A 26,391-nucleotide genomic window follows, 5' to 3' on the forward strand; every position below is an offset into this window, starting at 1 on the left:
ATTAATGTCCATAGTCTTCGATACATAAGGATGCAGAGGTGGTTACTTTTACTAACACACTGCATACTTTAAACATTATTCGGTCGTTCCTTTCTATTAGACAGTTCCAGGCAGTACACATAGTCGTTCCGACATCCCACAACTATGTTTCGTCCCCACACAATAGGAGAGGAGAAGAGCTCTCCTGAAAAGACAAAATATGCTTTCAGCGTTCCCTGCTCTCCATCTAATATCCACATTGTTCCATCAGTTGAAGCTGCAGCTACCAGGGTTCTAGTGCCCCATAGAGAACCATCAAAAACAAATGGACTGGAGTACACCTTGCCTGTGGTCTGGAAGCGCCACAGTATTGATCCATCTTTGGAATTTAAGCAGTACACAGAGCCATCGTGTGATCCACATACAACTGCTTGATTTGCTGGAGACAATGATGCGGAACTGTCATACTCAGTAGATCTGGTTTCGTCACTGGTCAGAGATGGCAGTGAAACAAAGCTTGGTGATGAAAAGACGGGTCCATCCGTGACAAACTCCCATAACTGAAAAAAGGGTGAATAAGAGTATAAGTTTACATTAAACACTTGTAACTTTGTGCATAAAAAAACTATAGTGTTTAAATGTATATTATATGTCAATATATAATGTTTGTGTCTCCTGTAGCATTTTAAATTGACAGTGTCTGATTACAGGATGCAGGTGGCTTTATATTTATGGTTGGACTATTATCCTCCTCCCAGGATTGACTAAGAGGTGTTACAAATACACAGTATACAGTGTATCACAAAAGTGAGTACACCCCTCACATTTCTGCAAATATTTCATTATATCTTTTCATGGGACAACACTATACACATGAAACTTGGATATAACTTAGAGTAGTCAGTGTACAGCTTGTATAACAGTATAGATTTACTGTCTTCTGAAAATAACTCAACACACAGCCATTAATGTCTAAATAGCTGGCAACATAAGTGAGTACACCCCACAGTGAACAAGTCCAAATTGTGCCCAAAAGTGTCGTTGTCCCTCCCTGGTGTCATGTGTCAAGGTCCCAGGTGTAAATGGGGAGCAGGGCTGTTAAATTTGGTGTTTTGGGTACAATTCTCTCATACTGGCCACTGGATATTCAACATGGCACCTCATGGCAAAGAACTCTCCGAGGATGTGAGAAATAGAATTGTTGCTCTCCACAAAGATGGCCTGGGCTATAAGAAGATTGCTAACACCCTGAAACTGAGCTACAGCATGGTGGCCAAGGTCATACAGCGGTTTTCCAGGACAGGTTCCACTCGGGACAGGCTTCGCCAGGGTCGACCAAAGAAGTTGAGTCCACGTGTTCGGCGTCATATCCAGAGGTTGGCTTTAAAAAATAGACACATGAGTGCTGCCAGCATTGCTGCAGAGGTTGAAGATGTGGGAGGTCAGCCTGTCAGTGCTCAGACCATACGCAACATACTGCATCAACTCGGTCTGCATGGTCGTCATCCCAGAAGGAAGCTGACGCACAAGAAAGCCCGCAAACAGTTTGCTGAAAACAAGCAGTCCAAGAACATGGATTACTGGAATGCCCTGTGGTCTGACGAGACCAAGATAAACTTGTTTGGCTCAGATGGTGTCCAGCATGTGTGGCGGCGCCCTGGTGAGAAGTACCAAGACAACTGTATCTTGCCTACAGTCAAGCATGGTGGTGGTAGCATCATGGTCTTGGGCTGCATGAGTGTTGCTGGCACTGGGGAGCTGCAGTTCATTGAGGGAAACATGTCCTGTGATCACTGATGAAGGTCTAGAAGATGACCAACTCAAAACAGCAGCAATAGACAATCGATCGTCTCTGACTTACATCTACAAGGTGGACCAACTAGGTAGGAGTGTCTAATAGAGTGGACAGTGAGTGGACACAGTGTTTAAAAACTAAAGCAGCGCTGCTGTGTCTGATCCACTCATACCAGCACAACACACACTAACACACCACCACTATGTCATTGTCATTGCAGTGCTGAGAATTATCCACCACCTAAATATTACCTGCTCTGTGGTGGTCCTGTGGGGGTCCTGACCATTGAAGAACAGGGTGAAAGCAGGCTAAAAAAAGCATGCAGAGAAACAGATGGACTACAGTCGGTAATTGTAGAACTACAAAGTGCTTCTTTATGGGAAGTGGAGCTGATTAAATGGACAGTGAGTTTAGAAACAAGGAGGTGGTTTTAATGTTATGGCTGATCAGTGTATGTTGAGGTGGGCATATTGCTGCTCACTCCTCCTCCAACCTGCGTGCAGCCCTTAACGGGACCCTTTTCCACCCATGCTCTCTGCACAGGCACCTCTATCAGCCAATCAGGGTCCTTACACAGCGTTTGAAGACCCGCCCACATATTCCGGTCACTCCTCCCTGCAGGCACTGGCAATTATGCCCGCTAAATGATGTTTATATACCTACTACTATAAAAGTTTTGTCTTTATCTGTTTGGCTCTATCTAAATAAATAAATAATTAAATATCTATTAATTATCTAAATGATCTTTATTAAATTATTATTCATTTATTTAAATTTTTATTTATTTTTTAAAAATGTAATTAAATTACATTATTAATTATCTTTATTTAATCTAAATCTAAATAAAGTAATAATTAAAGTATCTGTTGTATATTTTCTTACCAGACTTCCATCATGGTTTAATGCACTGATGTTTCCACTTACTGATCCAATGCACACACAGGTAACAGAACAGCAAGGAGAGGAGAAAAATGGAGCTTTGCTGCAGTACTTCCACAGAAGTTTACCACTATCCTGTAGAAAGAATCAAGAATTATTTAGATCATTATAAATGCTGTGTCTAGAAATAAGAAATAAGATATCTAAACTCTAGTCCGGGATGCTAGGATAAATAAAAGGGTTCATTTATTCAAGGTTTATTTTTTATTTAATTCTTTTATTTGATTCGTTTGAAATGTTACTGACCATATGCAAGATGAATGGCTTGACTATAATACTAATTTATATAACAGTGTAGTTTTTATGTATTTATTTTAGTCATCTACATTATTATATGCAGGTGTGCTAGATAGGTAGGTAAGTAGGTAACTCAATATCTCATCTGCAGATAGTCTCTTAAACAGTTAATTAAAATGAAACATAGATACTTGATACTAAGTACACACAAAATATTCATATTAATTATTCAGAAAAGTATTGGTGCTATTTATCAAGTCTTAGGTACTTCACACAAAACTGTTTAGCATGAAACAAAGCTTTATGTCTATGTGTATATTATCATCACATATAACTTATTATCATCACAATCAAGTCGGTTTTGATGTTCTCATACAGAAAGAGAATAGCCTGGACTCACTGGATTGAGACAGTGGAGCTGCCCTCTCAATGTGGCAGCATACAGCCGTCTGGGGAAAGAGTGGACACAGGGGGAGGAAAACACTGCACCACCTTCACAATAGTATTTCCACACACACTGCTTCATCTGAAACACACACAAACACACTGAACTGAATGTGTTCACATAAGACAAATGCTACATACAGATTCACATAAAATATCAAAGGTTATCAGAAATCAAATGGTTTTCAGGGTTCACCAGTTTGTCAAGCTTTAACACCAATGTTTCCCCTCCCTCACAATCCTAATTTTAACTAATTATAGAGAACGATATACAGTAAACTGCATAGTTATTTAACTCTGAAATGAATCTAAATTGAACTTACTGTATACAGTATGTCATGAATACACAAAAGTTAAATGTATTAAAGCTTATATACACTGCAAAATGATTTACACTAAAGCTGTGATATTTACCCCATTACTGTAACACCCCTAAATTAGATCTGGTACATCCAGTTGCTATCCGAAAGTCACATAATTAGCTTAATGGAGCCCATGTGCTCAAAATGTGATCTCAAAATAAATACGTAGACAGTGGTAACTCAGTTGTGAAGCTACTAGGCTAGTAATTAGAAGCTCTTTGTTTCAAGCCTCACCAGGGCCAGGTTGCCATTTTTGGACCCTTGAGTGAGATCAATGCTGGATGTGTCGATGCATGAGGGTAGTGGTAGCTCAGTGGTTAAGGTATTAGACTAGTAATCAGAAGATTGCTGGTTCAACCCCTCCGATGCCATTACTGGGCCCTTGAGCAAGGTCTTTAACGCTTAGATTGTTTACATTCCAGAAATGTAATTACACCTGATTCTGAAAGGTATAAATGTTTAATAGGTGACAGATCTGGACAGACACTCTGTTGTTGTGGGCAAAGAATAACCATGAATCTTACAGGAAAAGACGTAGCTTTGATGGCAGCATGTGCCTCTGTAAAACCCTAATATTCACCTCAATGTTAACGGTATCTTCACACATATGCAAGTCACTCATGCCATGGTCCCTGATGCACTTTCAAACCATGACAGATGTCTGTATAATATTCACCCTTTGCTGTTAATAGTCTAAATGGTCCATTTTGTCTTTTAAAAGTTAAAGGGGTGAATAGTTATGCTACAAAGTGTATTTACTAATATTAAATAGGCGCTAAGTAAATAATTACTTCAGCGTTTACCTGTGGTTGAAGAGCATAGACATGTCCATCATGTGAACCAACAATAACCAGTCCAGTCTGAGAATCTACAGTGGGAGAACTCTTTATTGTATCTTCTGTTTTGAACATCCAGCATGTCTCTCCTGTGTCCGCATGCAGAAAATACACCTGTCCATCATAACAGCCTAAAAGAAAGGCAAAAAATTACATAGCAGCTTATTTATTAATGAAATAAGAGCTTACAATTGTCAATACACCCAACTGTAACCTGTTGTTAATGGTTGAAAGTACTGTATTAACTTTCCTGAGCAGGAGGTACATTTACATTTTCAGCATTTAGCAGACGCTTGTATCCAAAGCGACTTACACAATGAGCGGAACACGATGAGCAATTTAGGGTTAAAGGCCTTGCTCAGGGACCCAACAGTGGCAACTTGGTGGTGGCGGGGCTTGAACCAGCAACCTTTTGTTTACTAGTCCAGTACCTTAACCACTGAGCTATCACAGGTACATCAAATATTAATACAATTACTTATTAATCATTAATTACAATGTCATAGTATTAATTATATTATTAATTACATGAATGTGTTACAATGCTTTAAATTGTAATATAGGCTTGGTGGGGAACTGTCGCCTCACAGCACAAGGTCCTGGTGCCCAAGTTCCAGGGGTTGAAATCCCAATAAAGATGTTTCACAAATACAGAAGGCACATGACATTACATGAACCTAACCACTGGGTGAACTAATATAAGTGCACCCTTAGTGCCGGTCCCAAGCCCGAACAAATACATGGGTTGAGTCAGGAAGGGCATCCAGTGTAAAAAAAAAACTGGTTACACAAGATTCATCAGTTCAGAAGTTCAATGTCAAACACAGTCATGGACAATTTTGTACCCCCAACTTACCTCACTTGCATGTCTTTGGACTGTGGGAGGAACCCGGAAACCCACGCAGACACACAGAAAGGACCCGGACCTCCCCAGCTGGGAATCGAACCCAGGACCTTATTGCTGTGAGGCGACAGTGCTACCACTGAGCTACTGTGCTACCCAAGCTTTCTTCCTTTTTCTATTATTAGGGTTATACAAGGTTATCATATTGCAAGGTAACCTTTACCTACTTTATATGGTCAAAAGTATAAACTTATGCAACAAGAGAGGCTTTGGGGTGACAGAGTGTTGAGTTTTAGTGGCTACATTGTCACTCCCAGTCTCCTTTTTAAATGGCTGCTACTCCTGAAACAAAATACTGTTGGACATGATAAACTTGCATTTCATTTGCATCTCAATGTTATGCTATCCAGATTGTGACTACTAACCTACTGCTACGAGGTTCCCACATTTTGAAACAGCCGCAGAGGATTCTAGTCTGCCTCCTAGCACCCGCTCCCAGAGCACCTCTCCAGTGCTCAGATCCAGAGCTTGCAGTCTGTGTGAGTGAGAGCCGATGAAGACGATGGCCCGATCAGAACGTACCAGCAGGACCGGTGAGGCGTCCACACATCTGCCCGTATCGGAGCTCCAGCAGACCCACATCTCAAGAGGTAGATCCACTGATGTGATGTCCTGACCTTTCTCCTTTCCAGATGGAATATCCTGGTCTGTGTTTATGGGTCTTACCGAGAACTCAGTCTGACTTGGTTTGCTCAGAGATGAGGTACTAATATTTCCACTTGATGAATCTTGTGACTTGTCTTCTGTAATTTTACTCTGCTTTCTACTTCGAGAGTAATTCCAGTCTATAACCTCTCCAGCTCTTCTAACGAGTACAAATCCCATACTTCCTCTCTCTGAGAAAACTACAGGTGAGATGGGCGTCTCCGGGTTTATGTTGGAGGTCACTTCTGTGTGGTATCTTTTGGCTGGTATAGCTAGTGTAGAATCTTCAAGTTGTCTCTTGGATGATGTCTGGTTAGGATTGTGCTGTGTTGGTGTGGTGATGTGTTTCAGTACATCTGAGAAAGTGCCGTCTAGAATGACCTCTAGCAGACCTGTAGAGGACGCTCTCATAGTAAGAGTGATGTGATCAAAGAGCCGCAGAGCTTGAAGGGAATCCCCACCACTTAACATGAAGTGGGCATCTTCTGTGATGACCACATCATCTGGAAGACCAAGACATTCCTATCACACACAAACAAAGTTAACAAAGTTATTATTGCTAATGTGGTTCTACGTGTTACTAAATTATAGAGTATGCTTATATTTTTAGGTATTTTTTCTTATGACCTGGTTATTTTGTTTGTGTTTAGAAGTCGATGAAGACCATACAACTGTTACTTAGGCCCAGATGACTAAAAATATAGAATTAGAAGCCATTGCATGTGTGAGAGTGTCTGCAAAGGTTCCCTCGGGGAGCTCTGGTTTCCACCCATACTCCAAGACATGGTAGTGAGTTGAATTGGAAATACAAAATTGTCCATGACTGTGTTTGACACTTAACGACTTGAACTAATGAATCTTGTGTAACGATTAAATACTTGTCCTGTCATGAATGTAAGCAAAGTGTGTAAAACATGACATTAAAACCCTAATAAATAAATAAATGTATTTGTGAGTAGCCATAACCTCCTTAATTTATGGATTTCTGATTTAATATTACAAAATATCTCTTTACTTCTTCTTTTCCTCGGCCTTTGTCTCGTTCGTTTTGAGGGGTCAGCTTGGCACAATTTTTACGCCGGATGCCCTTCCTGACACAACCCTCCCTATTTTATCCGGGCTTGGGACCGGCACTACAATGCACTGGTTTGTGCATCTAGCGGCTAGGTATCTATAGGACAATTCAGTGTTTCCAATTAGCCTGGTGGCATGTTTTTGGACTGTGGGAGGAAACCGGAGCACCCGGAGGAAACCCACGTGAACACGGGGAGAACATGCAAACTCCGCACAGAAAGGACCCGGACCGCCCCACCCGGGGATCGAACCCAGGACCTTCTTGCTGTGAGGCGACAGTGATACCCACTAAGCCACCGTGCCGCCCTACAAAATATCTCTTTTCTAAAATGCATAAATCTATACCTTAGCTAGGATGACTTAAACAGTGACCCAAAGCTAGTTTAATATACAGAAGTAGTATGTTGTAAGCATATAGGGGCTGGCCTTAAATTTTGGTGTCACAGGTCTCAAATGGCCCATAAAAAACTGCTGCCTTAACTTTTACTATATTAAGGGTGACAGCTAAAACACTAAAATATTTCAACATGCAGTCATTTACCCACCATGTTATGCCTTATCATGGAAGTGTTCATTGTTAAGGCTTGTTTTGCAGCCATAAGACCTGTGAAACTTGCAGTCACTGAGAGAACAATGAACTTTAGACGAAAACTAAACTGAGGCAAAATTGGATCATGTAATAGGACAACAATCCCAAGCACACCAGAAAATCGTGGGGACTTGTGCATAAACATACGCCCTCAAACAACAGTGAACTGAAGCAATGTTGTTGAAGAAGGGTGAGCCAAAAATCTTCCAAAATGATAAGACTGGTGCTCAGGTGGCACAGCAGTAAAATATACTAACACACAGTGCTGAGATCTTGAGGTCGAATGTCAGCTTTGCTATCAGCCATCCAGACGCTTACACAGACACACAACTGGCTGTGTCTCTAGAGGGCGGGACAATGGCTGAATTGGGTTTTCTTATAACTGCTGCAATTGCAGCTTCTGCTGGCTGATCGATGGTGCCTGAACACTAAAATGGGTGAGATTAGTGCTCTCCATATGAACCTGCCTCATGCAGGTCAAAAGGTGTCGGTACTGTACATCTGTGATGGCTGCATGTAATACTGAAACCAGTTTTTATTGACTGTGAAATTAAAGATCCAGACTTTGAATTGTAGGATCCAAGAAATATACAAAAATCCTCGTACCTTCCATAGTGTCTGCAGTCTTTCCCTTACAGTCTCTACATCTTCCAGTGCAGTGTGTTTACCACTGATCTCTCTCTGTCTTTCATACATTCTCATTAGCTTCTCCATTGCTACTTTCCCTATTGAAACACAACCATGAGAGAAGTAAAACAAGGTTGTGTGTTACAATCAGAAACATAATATCTGTTATAAAGGCGTAGAAAATACCATGATTGGTGAGTGGCAGTTCTGGAACCAGTAACACAGTATCTGGAATGCAGTGGCTGGGCACGAGCTGAGAGAGTCCCTGAGAAACTGCCATCTCAAGAGATGTAGAGGAAAATGATGAGTCTTCTAAGACCTCAGTGTTGTTGTGGACATGACCTTCTTGGTAAACCTTATGTTCCAAGGCGATGTTTCTGTGGTTGGAGGTGGGCACTACAAAAGCTACCAATCTGCTGCTGTCATGTAGACTGACCACAGCGGTATCCACCTCAGGCAAACTTTCCAAAGCCTGGCACGGAAAGAAAAAACAGAAATACTATAAAACACTTTATTATGAAAGGTTAAACAATCCAGAAACCTGGAGAGAACCGGAAAGACTGATAAGCTTTGATATATTTTTCCATTTTTAAGTTCACCTTATCTTTGATGGTGGATTTTAGTCTTATTGTTTTATAAATAGTGCTTTTGACTGGTATTTGGAGTACTAAAGGATAATAATGTCATGGCCAAAGCTTCTCAGCTTTAAGCCTTTCACATATTCATATTATTATTGTTGGATACTATGATAAGTATTTTGCCATGCACTACCATTGTCTATGTTAAAAACAATTATTGTTGATTTGATCATATTTGAATAGTCAATGAAACCTCATTTAAAGATGAACAGCTGGCTTGCAGACTTAATTGTTATTAAAAAAGGCTGTATCCCAAATTACTTGAATATGAACTACATCAGAAAAGCAACAATAGCATTGGTGTTGTCTTAATCTGACAATAATTAGTAAAGTAGGGTGATTAGAAATTCTGTTCCAGTGCATAAAACTTAATTAACCAAGAAAAACTCTTAGTTAATAATCTATTTTATATAATTATTGCTAGTATCTAGGGGGTGCAGTGGAAACATACACTAGCGCACTGGTGCTGAGATCCGGGGTTTAAATCTCAATGGCGCTATTGGCCGGTTGGTCATTTACACAGACATGATTGGCTATATCTGAGGATGGGGGGGCTAAATAGCCTATCCATTGGAAGGTGCACTTGTTAGTACACTCTGTGTGGCTGTCACAAGCCTGGATACAAATAGGGAGGGTTGCTTCAGGAAGGGTGTAAAAACTGTGCCAAATCAGGTATGCGGACCAGAATGGTCAATCGTTGCAGCCCCTAAATATGGTAAACATGCCAGTATCTATGTAAAGTATTTAAAATTAAATTGACACTCTCAATGGTTTTATAAAAGACGGTGGGCTGGGGATAAGTCAGGGTAAAGGTTCTTAGGTTGGGAAATAAAACACATTAACAATTTACATTTTTATTTTATAAAAATTACATCCACTAAAACTTTACAATCATCAATACAAGTAAGTGATTTACACTGAAAGACCCCCACCTGTTGCAGTGCATTAAGGTGTACCTGCTGGCCATGGCGTTTGACCAGCCTATCCTTCCTTCCCAGATAATATAGTTGAGAGTTCTGCACCATCGCCCAGTCCCCTGTAGCACGCATCACTCCCTTAGCAGTACATATCTCATCGTCTAGCAGACACACCCTCTCCCGGCCACCTGTAAAATATATACAGTATATACACACAGGTAAATGATACCTTGGATGCATTGGATGCATTAGTATTTTTATTAATAGCACCAACCTTTAAGCTTTGGTATTTCTGTTATAGCTATGAGTAATAATTGTAAAATATTATATATTATTTACAATTTCTGCTTCTTTCAGATTGATAAACAATGAATTTATAAAGGTGCTTGCATGACCCAGTTGGTTAAATATCAAAAATGTTTAAATGAAATGAGAACAAATGGTTCTGTATTATTACCTATGAAAATTTGGCCTTCTCCTTCAGTCACCAAACATCCTCTCTCGTCTCTTACTTCCACAACAGTGTCCCTTAGAGGCTCCCCAAGAGGCACAGATGCAGCTGTCCTTTCAAATAAGATAAATAATAAACATGTTCTGGACCATCATTCATTTTACTTCAACATCCCACAACAAACCATTCAAGATCTGGATAGTATTTAAATAAGTTTTAAAACTGTTCTGGAAGCAATGGGTGGCCCAACTCCATATTAGCTTCTTTATTCATGTGATTGCAGTAGGCACTGTTGTTATCCGTTAGTCTTATTCTTCTTATTATTATTCCACCCATTTTTTGTCCAGCTTTCTTCATCCACAATTTTCGAGATATTGACGCCGTTTCAACTCTAAATTGTCCGCTGATGACACCACTGCTTGTATACAGCTTTTGGATTTGCACACCCGTTCACATGCCATATATACCCATTTTTTGCCCTATTCACTTCCAATAATTTTTTGAAAGGCAGGTTGATATACCGAACATCTGCTTACACGACAGCTTGAACACAGATACAGTCACCTGTCTGGGCAAAAGTATTCACACGCCCACAAACTGCATGTCTTGTATGCAGCTTTTGGATCAGCACACCCGTTTGCCCGCCACACCCATTTTTATACCCTTTTTTCGCCCCATTCAATTTCATTCAATTTTTTAAATTTCGAGATATCAACACCTTTCCAATCCTAAATCATCCGGCCCGTTGATGTCACTGCGACTTGTATACAATTTTTAGACACACACACCTGCTCACCTGCCACGCCCATTTTTTTTTCCCTATTCACTTTCATTCAGTTCCATTCTCTTTAATTCTCGTTTATGAAACCGCGGCTTCTATGATATTTTTGAATATGCACATACAGTCACCCGCCATTGCTGCAATCACCGGGTCCTTGTTTACAGCATTTGGATACGAGTACTAGTTTACCCGCCACGCCCATTTTTATACCCATTTTTATACCCATTTTTGGCCCCATTCACTTCTATTTTGAAAGGCAGTTTGATCTACTGAACTTCTGCTCAAATGACAGCTTGAACACACACAGTGACCTGTCTGAACAAAAGTATTCACACCCCCACATACTACATGACCAAAAGTATTGAATTTTGAATAAGGTAGGAGCTTAGATATGATTGATTATTATTTAATCTGGGTTTATTGACAGCAGCTGGCATTTTAGAAGTTGGGGATTAATTACGAAATCATTTGTTCTATCTGCTACGCACAACGGTGTCGTCATCTGTCCTCCACCTGCAGTCGCTTTGGATAAAAAGTGTCTGCTAAATGCTGTAAATGTAAATTGGTTTTTAAAATTTATTTTAATTGTTTTTCAGTTGTATTTCAGTGTGTCTTTTTATATTTGTGTTATTTTCAGTGTGTAAGTGTCAAAAACAAACCTATTATTTTACATTAGCCTTAAATATATGCAGTTCCACAGGACCATGGAACACACTGACAGGTTTCCTGTACATCCTTATGGGAAAAAATACCTTGAAACTCAAAACCACTCCCAAAACCAACTGATGTCGAGTTTCAAGATCCCACTGTACTGGACAGATTTGATCTGGAGAACGTCAGCGCCCTGAACACAACCCAATTAAAATGTTAAATAACTTTGGGATAAACTGGAATGTTCATAGTGTTTGTTTGTTTGTTTATTAGGATTTTAACGTCATGTTTTACACTTTGGTTACATTCATGACAGAAACGGTAGCTACTCATTACACAAGATTCATCAGTTCACACAAGATTATATCAAACACAGTCATGGACAATTTAGTGTCTCCAATTCACCTCACTTGAATGTCTTTGGATTGTGGGAGGAAACCGGAGCACCCGAAGTAAACCCACGCAGACAGGGGGAGAACATGCAAACTCCACACAGAAAGGACACGGACCGCCCCACCTGAAGATCAAACCCAGGACCTTTGAATGTTGATAGTGAGCCAGGCCTTCTGGTCACATGACAGTGCCTGACCTCAACTATGTTTTATTAATTGAATTGGCACAAATGTTCACAGACGTGAGCCATCCAATAGAATAATCCTGTGTGTATTGTATTGTTTTGCACTCGTGTTCTGTGTTGCACCCTGGTCCTGGTCCTGGAGGAACAGTGTTTCATTTTAATATGTACTTATATATAGCTGAAATGACAATAAAGCTATATATTAATAAATAAATATATAAATATAATTAAATAATTATATATTGATAATCTAGGGTGAGTGTACATCCAGTGTTTCACTTCCCTGTAAATCAGGGTGTATTTACATCTGTACAAAGTGCTTTTACGTATCTGTTCTGATGAATAAAGAGTGAATAATCTCTCAGTATTCAGAGCCTGGGCTCTGAACTGAGCCACTTCAGCTCAGCTGTGTGTGGCTCTGTACAGTAGATGTACAGTAGACCTGAGAGTTCCGTCTCACCACGGTAACCAGAGAGGTTCGGAACTCTGGTGAGGCTGAGACACAGCGCTTTACTGAAGGTGCTCATTTGCATTTGAGCCACAGAGCAGAGAGCAGCACGTTATCTACCTGTGAAACTACAAAAGCTAACTAAATCTTAACCGGTCCACCAACATGGATGAGGTTAGAGCCGTGAGATTAGCTTTAGATTATTTCAGTTTGGTTTGTTGATCTGGTGTTTTTTTAATATAGATTTGGTGTGGAAATTAAATAGAATTTCACCTGGTTGGTGGGGGTTTTTACATTGCTGTAAGGTCTTGTAATGCTAAAAAAGAGATCCTGTGGTGCTTTTATTATCAAATAAACTCTAATAATCACTTGCAGGATCAATACAGGCTTTAGAAGACATTGAATCGAGGTGTTTATCATTAAATTAGTTCAATTACTAAAGGTGTAAATAAGAATCTTCCTATTTTACATAATATGTCCTGTTTTTCTGTCTCTCAGTCACTGAAAGACTTTCTGTACCTCGAGATTTTGGGCGAAGCGCCCCTATACTCTCAGGAAGACCTCGCTCAGCTGGAGCAGTGGGTGGCCTGGTAAGCACACAGACGGGACACGGACTGAGCCGACCGGTGGGGTAAACCCCGGCTTCTGGTTAAATCCAACCCTTTATTTAATGTTTTGCAGTGAAGTGGAGAGTCTCGAAAAATTTTTGTCGATCGACCTTCCATGTGCATCCGAGGGCTTCTCTACCTACGCCCTCCCCGCCTGCACCTACTCAGACCCGGTTCCCTTCGCCGACGCTCCACCGGCAGGAACCGGAAACAAGCAGAGCGAAAAAAAGCAGCTGCAGGAGCCGAACAACGAGCCTAAGGTCATTAAACCAAGAGACCAGGGGTGTAAAAGAAAAGCCGAGGGCGAGAATGTGGCCAACAAACGGCATTGCCATGCGGTCAGCTCGGCAAACCTGGCAAACCTGCCTAACATGCCAAATCTGGCAAACCTAGGTAAGGATTTAGGACAGTATCTGGTCCTGTGGTTCATTTTCTTCCTGAAATGTCAAAATTGATGCTTTATTATTACAATTTGTGTCTATTTTATAATAAAATCTTCATCGTTGTGTTCTCTTACAGACACATCAAGCTTTAACCCTGTTCCACTACCTCTCCCGAAAACACCCGAATACGTCTAGTGAGTTCCTCACCCTCTGTGGTCACAATTGGTCTATATTTTTACACCAGGGTGTGTAAACCTTTGCTCTTTCTGTCCTCCACAGTCAGTACACCACAGCGGTATACTCAGACCCGGTTCCCTTCGCCGACGCTCCACCGGCAGGAACCGGAAACAAACAGAGCGAAAAAAAGCAGCTGCAGAAGCCGAACAACGAGCCTACGGGCATAAAACCAAGAGGCCAGGGGTGTCAAAGAAAAGCCGAGGGCGAGAATGTGGCCAACAAACGGTATTGCCGTGCGGTCAGCTCGGCAAACCTGGCAAACCTGCCAAATCTGGCAAACCTGGCTTCAGGTAAGGATTTAAGACAATATCTGGTCCTGTGGTTCATTTTCTTCCTGAAATGTCAAAATTGATGCTTTGTTGTTACAGTTTGTGTCTATTTTATAATAAAATCGTCATTGTTGTGTTTTCTTACAGACACATCAAGCTTTAACCCTGTTCCACTACCTCTCCCGATGATACCCGAATACGTCTAGTGAGTTCCTCACCCTCTGTGGTCACAATTGGTGTATATTCCTACACCAGGGTGTGTAAACTTTTGCTCTTTCTGTCCTCCACAGTCAGTACACCACAGTGGTATCAGTGGAACAGAGGGAAAACTATGTACGCGACTTCATGGCCGCTAATGAGGAGTGCAACTTCATATATGCTCAGATAGGAACATACCTGCAGCACTTTTATTTCCGTGGAGAAAAGCTGAAGTTCCTGGTTCCGGGAACCGAGCAGTATCAGGTCAGGAAAACAAAAGATCTAGTGAGAAATAAATGTGAGAAAATCTATTATTGGGGAAGGGGAGGGAGACCTCTGTTGGCTGGGCGATGATGCTGCATCGAGACGGGGGATAACAGAGATCAGTGTGTGACTCTCTTACCCCTTTTCCACCGACGTGGTTCCGGTTCCGTTCCGGTTCTTTATTTTGAACCGGTTCCACGTGTTTCCACCGAAAAAAAGAAGTTCCAGACAGCGAACTTGCGGTCTAATCTGGCACCACAGAATACTTGGTTTTTCAGCGCGAACCGTGACATCATCTATGGGCGTGTCACAGTGTAGAGGTTTGAGAAACTGCAAAACCGCGTTTGTGTTGCAGTTTCATATTTTAAAGTTCACCTAAGTTCATTAAATTTTGAGCCGTTTGCCGCTGATATTCGCTGATATTTTCAAAACGATGAACTGTGTGATATAACGTGGTAAAAGTGACCTAGACAGTACGAACACTGCTTAACGTGAAAAATAAAGCGTAACGTGGTTTGTTGTACTAAAACAATGACTGATGAATTTGGGCAGCACTGAGCACTTATAACCAGTACAGAGCACTTATAACCAGTAATAATGAAGAGAAATTGAGAGTGTCTGTGTCGTACTTTTAGTACATTAAGCCACGTTACGCTTTATTTAGGTGAAGCTTTTGCGGATTCAGAACCCCGAGCTGCATAAACACCACACGTGAATTTAATACGGCTTAACACAGATACATGTAGAGCTTTTAGACTGGATTTAATAGTTATTTCACACAGATGTTTATTCGTGTCGTGGAACTTTAGTGATGTTTTATCGCTCAATACACAGAGAGTCACGGTGAAAACGAAGCGCAAAATGCTTCTCACATCAATGAACTAAAGAAAACAACAACCACGACAAATACGTCTATGTCTTCTAATCACCAATAGTTCGATCGATGCTTTTTGTATAAAAACAAACATCTGTAACAGAAGCACAAATCCCCACAGATAATCTACACACTCCACCATCATGTTACTACTCTTTACTTTCGCTGTGTAATGCCTACCGTTGATGACGCAGGCTTGGCTCCCAAAAACTGGTGGAAACGCGGGTTGGTTCTCTACAAAACACCAAGGTTCGAAGAAACCTGAACAGAACCGGTTCAAGAACCATGGTTAAATACGCTATAAGTGCGTGATACGGATCTCCATATAAAGCATGGTCACACATATCCGGGGAGAGAGGCTCAATCAAAGCCCTCTTCACTCAGAAATGTTGAAATATGATCTGGGAACTGGACACGACTAGATTAAATAAATAAAATCTCATATGGTCATGGATTATTTTCAGTTTGTTAGTCTGAAATTACTGCGATTTCCGTTGATAATAAACAGTTCGGATTCTCTTCCTTGTGCAGATGATGTATGATCTGGCGCGGCGGGAATACTTGGACGTGGTGCAGGTGAGTCCGAATAAAAAAAATAAAAATCACGTACTGTCAAAAACGCTCCACACGTGCAGCTCAGGTTCTCTAAACGTAAATGTTCTGTGTGTCTGCAGCACCACCCAAGCTACCCTCAAGAATGCACCCGCTATTTTTACCTGCAGGGCATACAGTCACACATCACCAGGCTTGTTAGTGACTTTGACCGCTCCTATGGTCAGTTTTACACCTGATCAGAGCTTCAAAACCAGTCAGCAGGAGTCGAGGGGATCTTATTATATACACCGGTTTGAACAGGCAGCATTGCTACACACGCTGACGGGAGGCTAACAGCTAGCCCCGCGAGTCTCTCTCCGCCTCGGTTTGTTCATTTATTGCCGATCGATTCGTTCACCTCTCATCGTCTTGTTCCTCTGATCTCATTGGGGTTCGCCTCATCTTAACTCTGGCGTAGCTAGCTAGCTAGCTGGCTGCTCTGGCTTCAAACTAACTCTCTGGCTTGCAAACCGGGCCAGCTACCGTAAGCGTCCGCCCGTGTTAGCCTCTTCGAACCGATATGGTCACCGACCACTGACTATACGGTCGATTAACACTGTGGTAGACGTTTACAGCCTGGCTCGGTTTACAAGCTAGTTAGGTTAGTGTGTGTATGTGTGTGTGAGAGTGTGTGTGAGTGTGTGTGTGGGAGGGGGACAGAGGGACAAGACGATGTACGGTTCACACGATCGACAATAAATCAACACAGAACTGAAAAGTCATCGAAACAGGGCGTGTCCTGCGCTAGAGGAACGTATTAGCGTGTGTAGCAATGCTACCAGAACATCGGATTTGTAGCTCAGACAGTTTTAATCTTCCCCCGTTCATACACCTAACCCCCGTACATGCCCCCCGAGCAGAACATTGAACACTGTGAAGACCCCCTCACCTCCTGACTGCTCAGACCCTTGTTTGATTCCTCCACCCGTCCCCGAACATTCTTCTGTATGTGAATAAAGAAAATTATTGCAAATGTTGTGTGTTTATCTTATTTATTTCACCCCAGCAACTACATGACCAAAAGTACTCAACCCCCCACCAACTACATGACTAAAAGTATTCAACCCCCCAGCAACTACATGACCACAAGTATTCACACCCCCACCAACTACATGACCAAAAATATTCAGACGCCCCAAACTACATGACCAAAATTACTCAACCCCCCCACCAACTACATGACCAAAAGTACTCAACCCCCCACCAATTACATGACCAAAAGTATTCAACCCCCACCAACTACATGACCGAAAGTATTCACACCCCCACCAACTACATGACCAAAAATATTCAGACGCCCCAAACTACATGACCAAAAGTACTCAACCCCCCACCAACTACATGACCAAAAGTATTCACACCCCCACCAACTACATGAACAAAAATATTCAGATGCCCCAAACTACATGACCAAAAGTACTCAACCCCCCACCAACTACATGACAAAAAATATTCAACCCCACACCAACTACATGACCAAAAGTATTCAGATGCCCCAAACTACATGACCAAAAGTACTCAACCCCCCACCAACTACATGACAAAAAATATTCAACCCCACACCAACTACATGACCAAAAATATTCAGACGCCCCAAACTACATGACCAAAATTACTCAACCCCCCACCAACTACATGACCAAAAGTATTCACATCCCCACCAACTACATGACCAAAAATATTCAGATGCCCCAAACTACAGTACATGACCAAAAGTACTCAACCCCCCCACCAACTACATGACCGAAAAATATTCAGACGCCCCAAACTACATGACCAAAAGTATTCACACCCCCACCAACTACATGACCAAAAGTATTCAACCCCCCACCAACTACATGACCAAAAGTATTCAACCCCCACCATGACCAAAAGTATTTACAGCCCCACCAACTACATGACCAAAAGTATTCAACCCTCCACCAACTACATGACCAAAAGCATTCCCATCCCCACCCCCACACCACATGACCAAAAATATTCAGACGCCCCAAACTACATGACCAAAAGTATTCAACGCTCCACCAACATGACCAAAAGCATTCACACCTTCACCAACTACATGACCAAAAATATTCAGATGCCCCAAACTACATGACCAAAATTACTCAACCTCCCACCAACTACATGACCAAAAGTATTTACAGCCCCACCAACTACATGACCAAAAATATTTAGACATCAACTATATGTAAATGTAAAAATGTAAAACTATATGACCAAAAGTATTCAACCCCTCACATACTTTACTACTGCTGAGCTGCAATCACACTCTCATTTTCTTCAGGAAATGCACCTCTCTAGTATTAAAATATTATTTTAAATTTTAGTTATTTTATCAATCATCTATATATCAGGGCAAAAAAAGTTACATTTTCCTACATAAAATCTAAGCAGCAGTGTCTACTCCCTATTTGCTTTGCCCTTGCAGAATGTATATGTCATGTTTAAACTTCAACTGCAATGAAGAGTGCATTAGGTGTTTGTGTTAGCCCACAACCACTAAGATCCAGGGCCGAATTTCAGCAGTGCTATCCGTGTGTCTACACAGACATGACTGGCTATGTCTAAGAGGGGAATGAATAAAGCCCTTTGATGGATTGGTGCTCTGTCCTGTGTATTCCTGTCTTGTGCTTAGTGTTAGGATAAAACAGCTCATAAAAATTGTTCCAAAATTGTTAGCTAATAATGGTAAAAATGGTTTTCAAAACTTTAGCAACTTCCAGCACTTTCAACAAATAAGAGTTTCCAGCACAAACACCTGACAATACTGCAAAAGTTTACTTACATGGGGTTTGAAAAGAAGAGGTCGTCTGGAAGTTCGTAGCAACATGCCCAGCATGAAACTTCTGTGGTGCCATAGAGATTAAAAATACAAGTCTTATTGCCCTCCTGTCTCCAGCTTTTGAGGATAGTAAGTGATGGACACGGCTCTCCACCAAGGGCCAACACTCTCAACAAGGATCTGGCACTTAGTACCTCCTCCTTTAGGAGAAGTCCCCCAAAGCGCCTCACTAATGTTGGGGTGGCCTAATAAACAAGACAAAACAGGAGAAAGCTATGTTTGTCTATTTAAAATATTAGAATTTTATGTGCAAGCTTTTTGTGTTAAAATTCAGATACATCTGGACCTGTTTGTGTTTTGTGCAGGAAGAGCACTTCAGTCCCAAGAATCAGTGTGGCATAAACTGTATGTGCGTAATTTATCAGTGAAATGGCAGTCTGGATCATGTCTATGAGTTTTGTTCTCTACTAAACTCTAATAAAAAATGTTTAAAAGTTTTTAAAGTTGTTTTGAGTGACTGTTTGCAACTCACTTGGATTTGGATCATACTTTACCATCTGTTAGGTATACAAATTCCCCATGGTGTAACTAGAGTGTGTCCAGAGTGTATTCTTGCCCTGTGTGCAGTGTTTTTCAAACCCACTGTGGCCCTGACCAGGATAAGACAGCTACCCAGGTCCAGTTCAAATTCTCCCAACTGTATTGTCAACTTTGCCTAGTTAATGGCATATATGCTGGCTAAAGAGGGCCACAGACTAGCACATGCCCATTTATACACATGAAGGCTGCTCCTTTTTACCCCCCAGTGGCGGACAGCATTATAGAGCTGTAACACATTTGAAGTGTCACTGTTGTAGCAGCCGCTGAGACTTGAACCCAGGGTGACACTAGTGACACTACAAGTACTACAAGTAGTATGCTACATGTGTAATAGAACCCTTGTACAGAGAGCATATTTACCTGTAGGATGGTGGTTGTGTTTCGTTTAAATAAGACCTGGGCCAGCCTGCCCGGCATTCTCTTTACAGCTGTGGGAACCATCAGAAGACAAGCTCCAGAAGATAGAGCCAAAAACATCTCCACCACTGATGGGTCAAAGGTTAAAGGTGATGCTAGAAATACAACATCCTCTGGAGTTACCTGAAATATAGATCTGAAGAGATCATGGTTTAAGCAAATAAGTCTCTCTCATCATATCTATAAAATAATAACTCCCAAAATAAAAAGACTAAAGGGATACTGATAAACACATGCCAGTAAATCTTTACGATAAATTCAGTAGTCTAACATAAAAATCTGAAAAAGTACTTAATGTTACATTCTGCAACCTATGAACCAATTATGGATGTATGGCTACCTGTATTTAAATATTGGATTTATTATACTTGCAGTAACAGGTAGCTACATATTACTGGGAGCCTTTGTAAAGATGAGTAAAACAATAAAAGATGTTTTGATAATTAATACGCTCAGCTGTACACAAATAAAAGAGAATTTTAATCTTATGTGAGATACATTTATTGGAGACTTTACACATTATATCATAGGTTACATTTATTGCACTTAGCAGACACTTTTTGTTCATCCAAAATGACTTGTGATTGTGATTGTGATTGAATACAATCCAAGCATTGATGGTTAAAGCCCTTGCACAAGGGCCCAACGGTTGCAGCTTGACTGTGGTGGGGCTTATACCAACAACTTTTTGACTACTAGTCAAATACCTTAACTTCTGAGTTACCACTGTCCTACAGTCAGTACATTTACATTTTCAGCATTTAGCAGACGCTTTCATCCAAAGCGACTTACAATAATGACTCTCTTGTTCCTCAGCCTTTGTCCCGTTTTTCGATTACGGGGTCGGCATTTCCGGCGTCTTCCCGTTAGGGGTCGCGGGCAGAATTTGGCACAGTTTTTACGCCAGATGCCCTTCCTGAAACAACCCTCCCTATTCATCCGGGCTTGGGACCGGCACTACAATGAAACCCACACGGACACGGGGAGAACATGCAAACTCCGCACAGAAAGGACCCGGACCGCCCCACCTGGGGATCGAACCCAGGACCTTCTTGCTGTGAGGCGACAGTGCTACCCACTAAGCCACCGTGCCGCCCGACTTACAATTATGACTGAATACAGTTTAAGCAATTGACGGTTAAGGACCTTGCTCAGGGGTCCAACGGTGGTGAAGGTGAGGCTTGAACTAGCAACTCTATGATTACTAGTCCAGCATCTTAACCACTGAGCTACCACTGCCCACTAGGTAGTAGCATTTTTAGCAACAGGAATCTAAGAGCTCAAAGAATCTCTCTAAGTCCTTTAGGCTCCTAGGTCCTCTGCTGTTGACTCCTCAGCTCAATCACAGGCTTTTAATAGGGATTGGGTCGAAGATTTGTTCTGTGGTTATTTAAACATTTTGTGGACTTTCCCCCCTAAAAGTTTCCCAAGGGACATGATGTGTTACTGCTTTAACAGTAGATGTCACCAGACCAATAGTATTACGTCAAATCTCCAAGAAAAGCATTTTGTTGTTTTCTTTATAATGCAAATCCTTGCATGGTGTTTTTCAGTCAAGAAGTTCAGCAATTGGAATATATGAAATAGAGGTTTTGCTTTTTATTTTGTCAAGTATTCTGCATGTTACTATGAAAAAGAAATGTTGTTGTGTGTATTGCATTTGACATTATCCACTGCAGTGATTGCACTTCAATTCAACTTTAATTCCTCTCCACATGATATTGCATCTAATTGTTGCAAAAATCAAACCTAGTTTAAGAGACGTGTTTATGATCACTGTAATGTGTGGAATCATTTGTAAATGCTTTTAAAGTTTAACTTTCCAATCAGCAGTTAAATGTCTATTAATAATCTAAAGCATATATCTTATTAGATGTAGTGCATGTTTTTAATATTAGTCATATGGTGTGGGCATTGTGTTTGTGTAAATGGGTTCGGCCCAGCATGAACATTTACATTTCTGTGTAAAGCCAGCATGTGTGACTGACATAAAGCCATGTCATTACTACTACAAATACCTCAGTATGTACATTTTCACATTTCTAATTAATTTCACCTGCAACAGAAAGGAGTTTTCCTTACCTGAGATGGACTATATTAGGTACAATACACTTGTGTGGGACTTTTACTATTTTAGGAAGCCCTGTTGTTCCAGATGTGTGCAAAACATATGCCAGCTGTTCTGCCTGTTGTTCACTTTTAGAAACAGCTGCACTGAGTTGATTTGGTTCTTGGTTGTTCTCTGTCTGTGGATCACTGTGCATCTTGACTAAAGTAAGGTTAAGTGCTGACCATGTTGCACAGACTTCAATAGACAACAATCTGGAAAATGCATTCAGAAATTGCTGTGTGACAAAAATAGAAAAGAAAGTTATAGATGAAACATATGTTTACATTACTGCTTTCAAAGTGATTGTTATCATTATAATATGAGGGTTTTGGGCTACTTGTTTCTAACTATGGCTACAATACTCTGCAAGCTAACAGTCTGTCAGCTATGTCCTAAAGTTACTTACATAAAAATAGTTCAATAGATGAAATAAATAATAATTAGACTTGTTTTAAAATGTGATATATAAGTACATGGATACTAAGAATTGAAAAGCTAAATCCAAAATCACATGCTGCACAGTATGTCTGAATTAATAGAACTATTGGCACATTTCCCCCATAATACTAGTACAGTTGATTGTGGTCTGGAATGTGTGCCAGTTTTGTATTATTTTGAATAATTTTAATAACCTGATCAAGAATACTGAAGACATTAGAGGTTAACAGTATAACAGTATTGTTACAAGGACTGTTTACAGTACAAATGAGGTGGGAGTCACTAGCCTGACTTTTACTATATTAAATATTTCACTTTAAACAAACCATCAACTACAACTACTAGCATTATGATCATTAAGCATTCTCACACATCTCTATGTAGATTTATTGTAAGAAGCAGTTTTACCTGGAGCAAACTGCTCTGTATTAGGCAGAACTTCAAATGACATTTTTCCATCATTCTCATGGTAAGTAGAGGTGGTGAGGCTGGATCAAGAGGAACATAAGCAGCAGGCCACTGCAGAATTCTGTTTAAATAAGATAGAAACAAGCTTGTTGGCAAATTTTATGAAACAGTTAGCGTTGTAAACTGGTATTTAAAAAATATCTTGGTAACACTGATTTGATACATTTTGTCTATGCAAGCTTAAAATGTATATTTTTATAATTACATACAATTTAGAATCAATGTTTTTGTTGCATAAACTACAGTGGGGCCAAAAAGTATTTAGTCAGCCACTGATTGTGCAAGTTCTCCTACTTAGAAAGATGAGAGAGGTCTGTAATTTTCATCATAGGTACACTTCAACTATGAGAGACAAAATGAGAAAAGAAAATCCAGGAAATCACATTGTAGGATTTTTAAAGAATTTATTTGTAAATTATGGTGGAAAATAAGTATTTGGTCAATAACAAAAATTCAACTCAATACTTTGTAACATAACCTTTGTTGGCAATGACAGAGGTCAAACGTTTCCTGCAAGTCTTCACCAGGTTTGCACACACTGTAGCTGGTATTTTGGCCCATTCCTCCATGCAGATCTCCTCTAGAGCAGTAATGTTTTGGGGCTGTCGCTGGGCAACACGGACTCCACAAATTTTCTATGGGGTTGAGGTCTGAAGACTAGGCCACTCCAGGACCTTGAAATGCTTTTTACGGAGCCACTCCTTCATTGCCCGAGCGGTGTGTTTGGGATCATTGTCATGCTGGAAGACCCAGCCACGTTCCATCTTCAATGCTCTCACTGATGGAAGGAGGTTTTGGCTTAAAATCTCATGATACATGGCCCCGTTCATTCTTCCCTTAACACGGATCAGTCGTCCTGTCCCCTTTGCAGCAAAACAGCCCCAAAGCATGATGTTTCCACCCCCATGCTTCACAGTAGGTATGGTGTTCTTGGGTTCTTCTTCTTCCTCCAAACACGATGAGTTGAGTTTTTACCAAAAAGTTCCATTTTGGTTTCATCTGACCACATGGTATTCTCCCAATTCTGTTCTGGATCATCCATATGGTCTCTGGCAAACTTCAGACGGGCCTGGACATGTACTGGCTTAAGCAGGGGGACACGCCTGGCACTGCAGGATTTGAGTCCCTCTCGGCGTAGTGTGTTACTGATAATAGCCTTTGTTACTTTGGTCCCAGCTCTCTGCAGGTCATTCATCAGGTCCCTCCATGTAGTTCTGGGATTTTTGCTCACCGTTCTCATGATCATTTTGACCCCACGGGATGAGATCGTGACCCCAAAGGAGATTATCAATGGTCTTGTATGTCTTCCATTTTCTTACAATTGCTCCCACAGTTGATTTATTCACACCAACCTGCTTGCCTATTGTAGATTCACTCTTCCCAGCCTGGTGCAGGTCTACAATTTTCTTCCTGGTGTCCTTCGACAGCTCTTTGGTCTTGGCCATGGTTGAGTTTGGAGTCTGTTTGAGGCTGTGGACAGGTGTCTTTTATACAGATAACGAGGTCAAACAGGTGCCATTAATACAGGTAACGAGTGGAGGACAGAAGAGCTTCTTAAAGAAGAAGTTACAGGTCTGTGAGAGCCAGAAATCTTGCTTGTTTGTGGGTGATCAAATACTTATTTTCCACCATAATTTACAAATAAATTCTTTTAAAATACTACAATGTGATTTCCTGGATTTTTTTTTTCTCATTTTGTCTCTCATAGTTGAAGTGCACCTATGATGAAAATTACACACCTCTCTCATCTTTCTAAGTAGGAGAACCTGCACAATCAGTGGCTGACTAAATACTTTTTGGCCCCACTGTAAATGTGCTCTAGCACATTTAGTTGGTATACTGTGCTGTTGGTATACTGTGTTTGCTTTATGCCATATGTATGGGGACTTATTTTACTTTGGATATTTTAAGCCAACATAACATTATCCCAAAATGCTTGGCGGTTATCAAGGTAGTTCTGGTCAAATTTATATATTTTAATAACTATCATTTTTATCTTTTCATTAATGTCTTTTTGATTGCAAAATATTGTACTGTTAGAACATTTGGTCTACTTTACATTGCTGGAAAGGTTTTTATTTAAGTAATGTTTAGATTCAACAGGGCTGTCAGTACTCAATCCTGAGTGTGTCTAGTCTATAACGAGGTGTTACTGTGTCTCTATAAACAGTCTGGAATTTAAGTTGAGACACAATATTGAAAACATGGGGAATGCTTTACAGTGCATCTACAAGCTCTGCAAATATTTATAAAAATATTGATATACTTGTTTTTACTTATGGCTACCCTACTCTGCTAGCTAACAACCTGTCAGCTGTGTCCTACAAGTTACAAGTTACCTACATAAAAATTGTTCCATAGCCCTGCAATGGACTGGCACCCTGTCCAGGGTGTTTCTGTGTGCCTTGCACCCATTGAGAGCTGGGTTAGGCTCTCACTCTTTTAACTGTTTGTTTGTTTGTTTATTAGAATTTTAATGTCATGTTTTACACTTTTGGTTACATTCATGACAGGAGCGGTAGTTACTCATTACACAAGGTTCATCAGTTCACACAAGATTATATCACACAGTCGTGGACAATTTAGTATCTCCAATTTACCTCACTTGCATGTCTTTGGACTGTGGGAGGAAACCGGAGCACCCGGAGGAAACCCAAGTGGACACGGGGAGAACATGCAAACTCCACACAGAAAGGACCCGGTGATCAACCAGAATGCACTATTTCAAAAAGGTAACGACTGTTTCTCCACTTTTTTATTCAAAGGTCAACTAAGACTTTCCTGTTTAGTTAGTTTTGTTGTGTTCTGAACTTGGCATTTATTATTATTATTATTATTATTATTAATGTTGTTGTTGTTATGGCATGGCAAATAAGTGGATGGTGTGTAATTTTACCACGAAATGTAAACGTATCAAAAATGTATGCATTGGTTGTCCAGATCCTAGATTTAGAAACATAGATGTACCAAGACTATTACTCACCCAAGGATCCATGCTGGGAGGAGGATGTTTAGATCACAGTACACTCCTATAACATTCTGAATCTCTCTTATAGCTCTCTGCAGTTTAGTGCACAAATCATTCCCCAGAGTGAGAAGCTGCTGATAGGTCAGATTAGTAGCAGGAGACTGAGAACTATCCCAAACAACAGCTTTTCTATCACCGTGCTCTAATGCAGCCTCACGTACCATCTCATGCAGAAGCTTTAATGCCATTATTTTAAAGTTTCATTAGTCCTGATCAAATTCCTT

General features: G+C 40.7%; 1 protein-coding gene across 1 annotated transcript; it reads right to left on the reverse strand.

Moving 5' to 3' along the window:
- Positions 1–26,386, reverse strand: LOC134320621 (beta-alanine-activating enzyme-like). Its single transcript, XM_063002119.1, has 14 exons — positions 26,123–26,386; positions 23,080–23,200; positions 22,206–22,468; positions 20,067–20,259; positions 19,110–19,351; positions 10,444–10,550; positions 10,002–10,174; positions 8,618–8,903; positions 8,411–8,529; positions 5,862–6,663; positions 4,560–4,723; positions 3,351–3,476; positions 2,657–2,788; positions 1–539 (listed from the first exon to the last, which is right to left on the reverse strand). The coding sequence occupies exons 1-14, from the start codon at positions 26,353–26,355 to the stop codon at positions 69–71; spliced, it is 3,432 nt and encodes a 1,143-aa protein (XP_062858189.1). The 5' UTR covers positions 26,356–26,386; the 3' UTR covers positions 1–68.
- Between the last annotated feature and the right edge of the window lie 5 nt (positions 26,387–26,391).

Source organism: Trichomycterus rosablanca, chromosome 9, assembly GCF_030014385.1.
Source record: "Trichomycterus rosablanca isolate fTriRos1 chromosome 9, fTriRos1.hap1, whole genome shotgun sequence".
In the NCBI taxonomy this organism is placed as follows: Eukaryota; Metazoa; Chordata; class Actinopteri; order Siluriformes; family Trichomycteridae; genus Trichomycterus; species Trichomycterus rosablanca.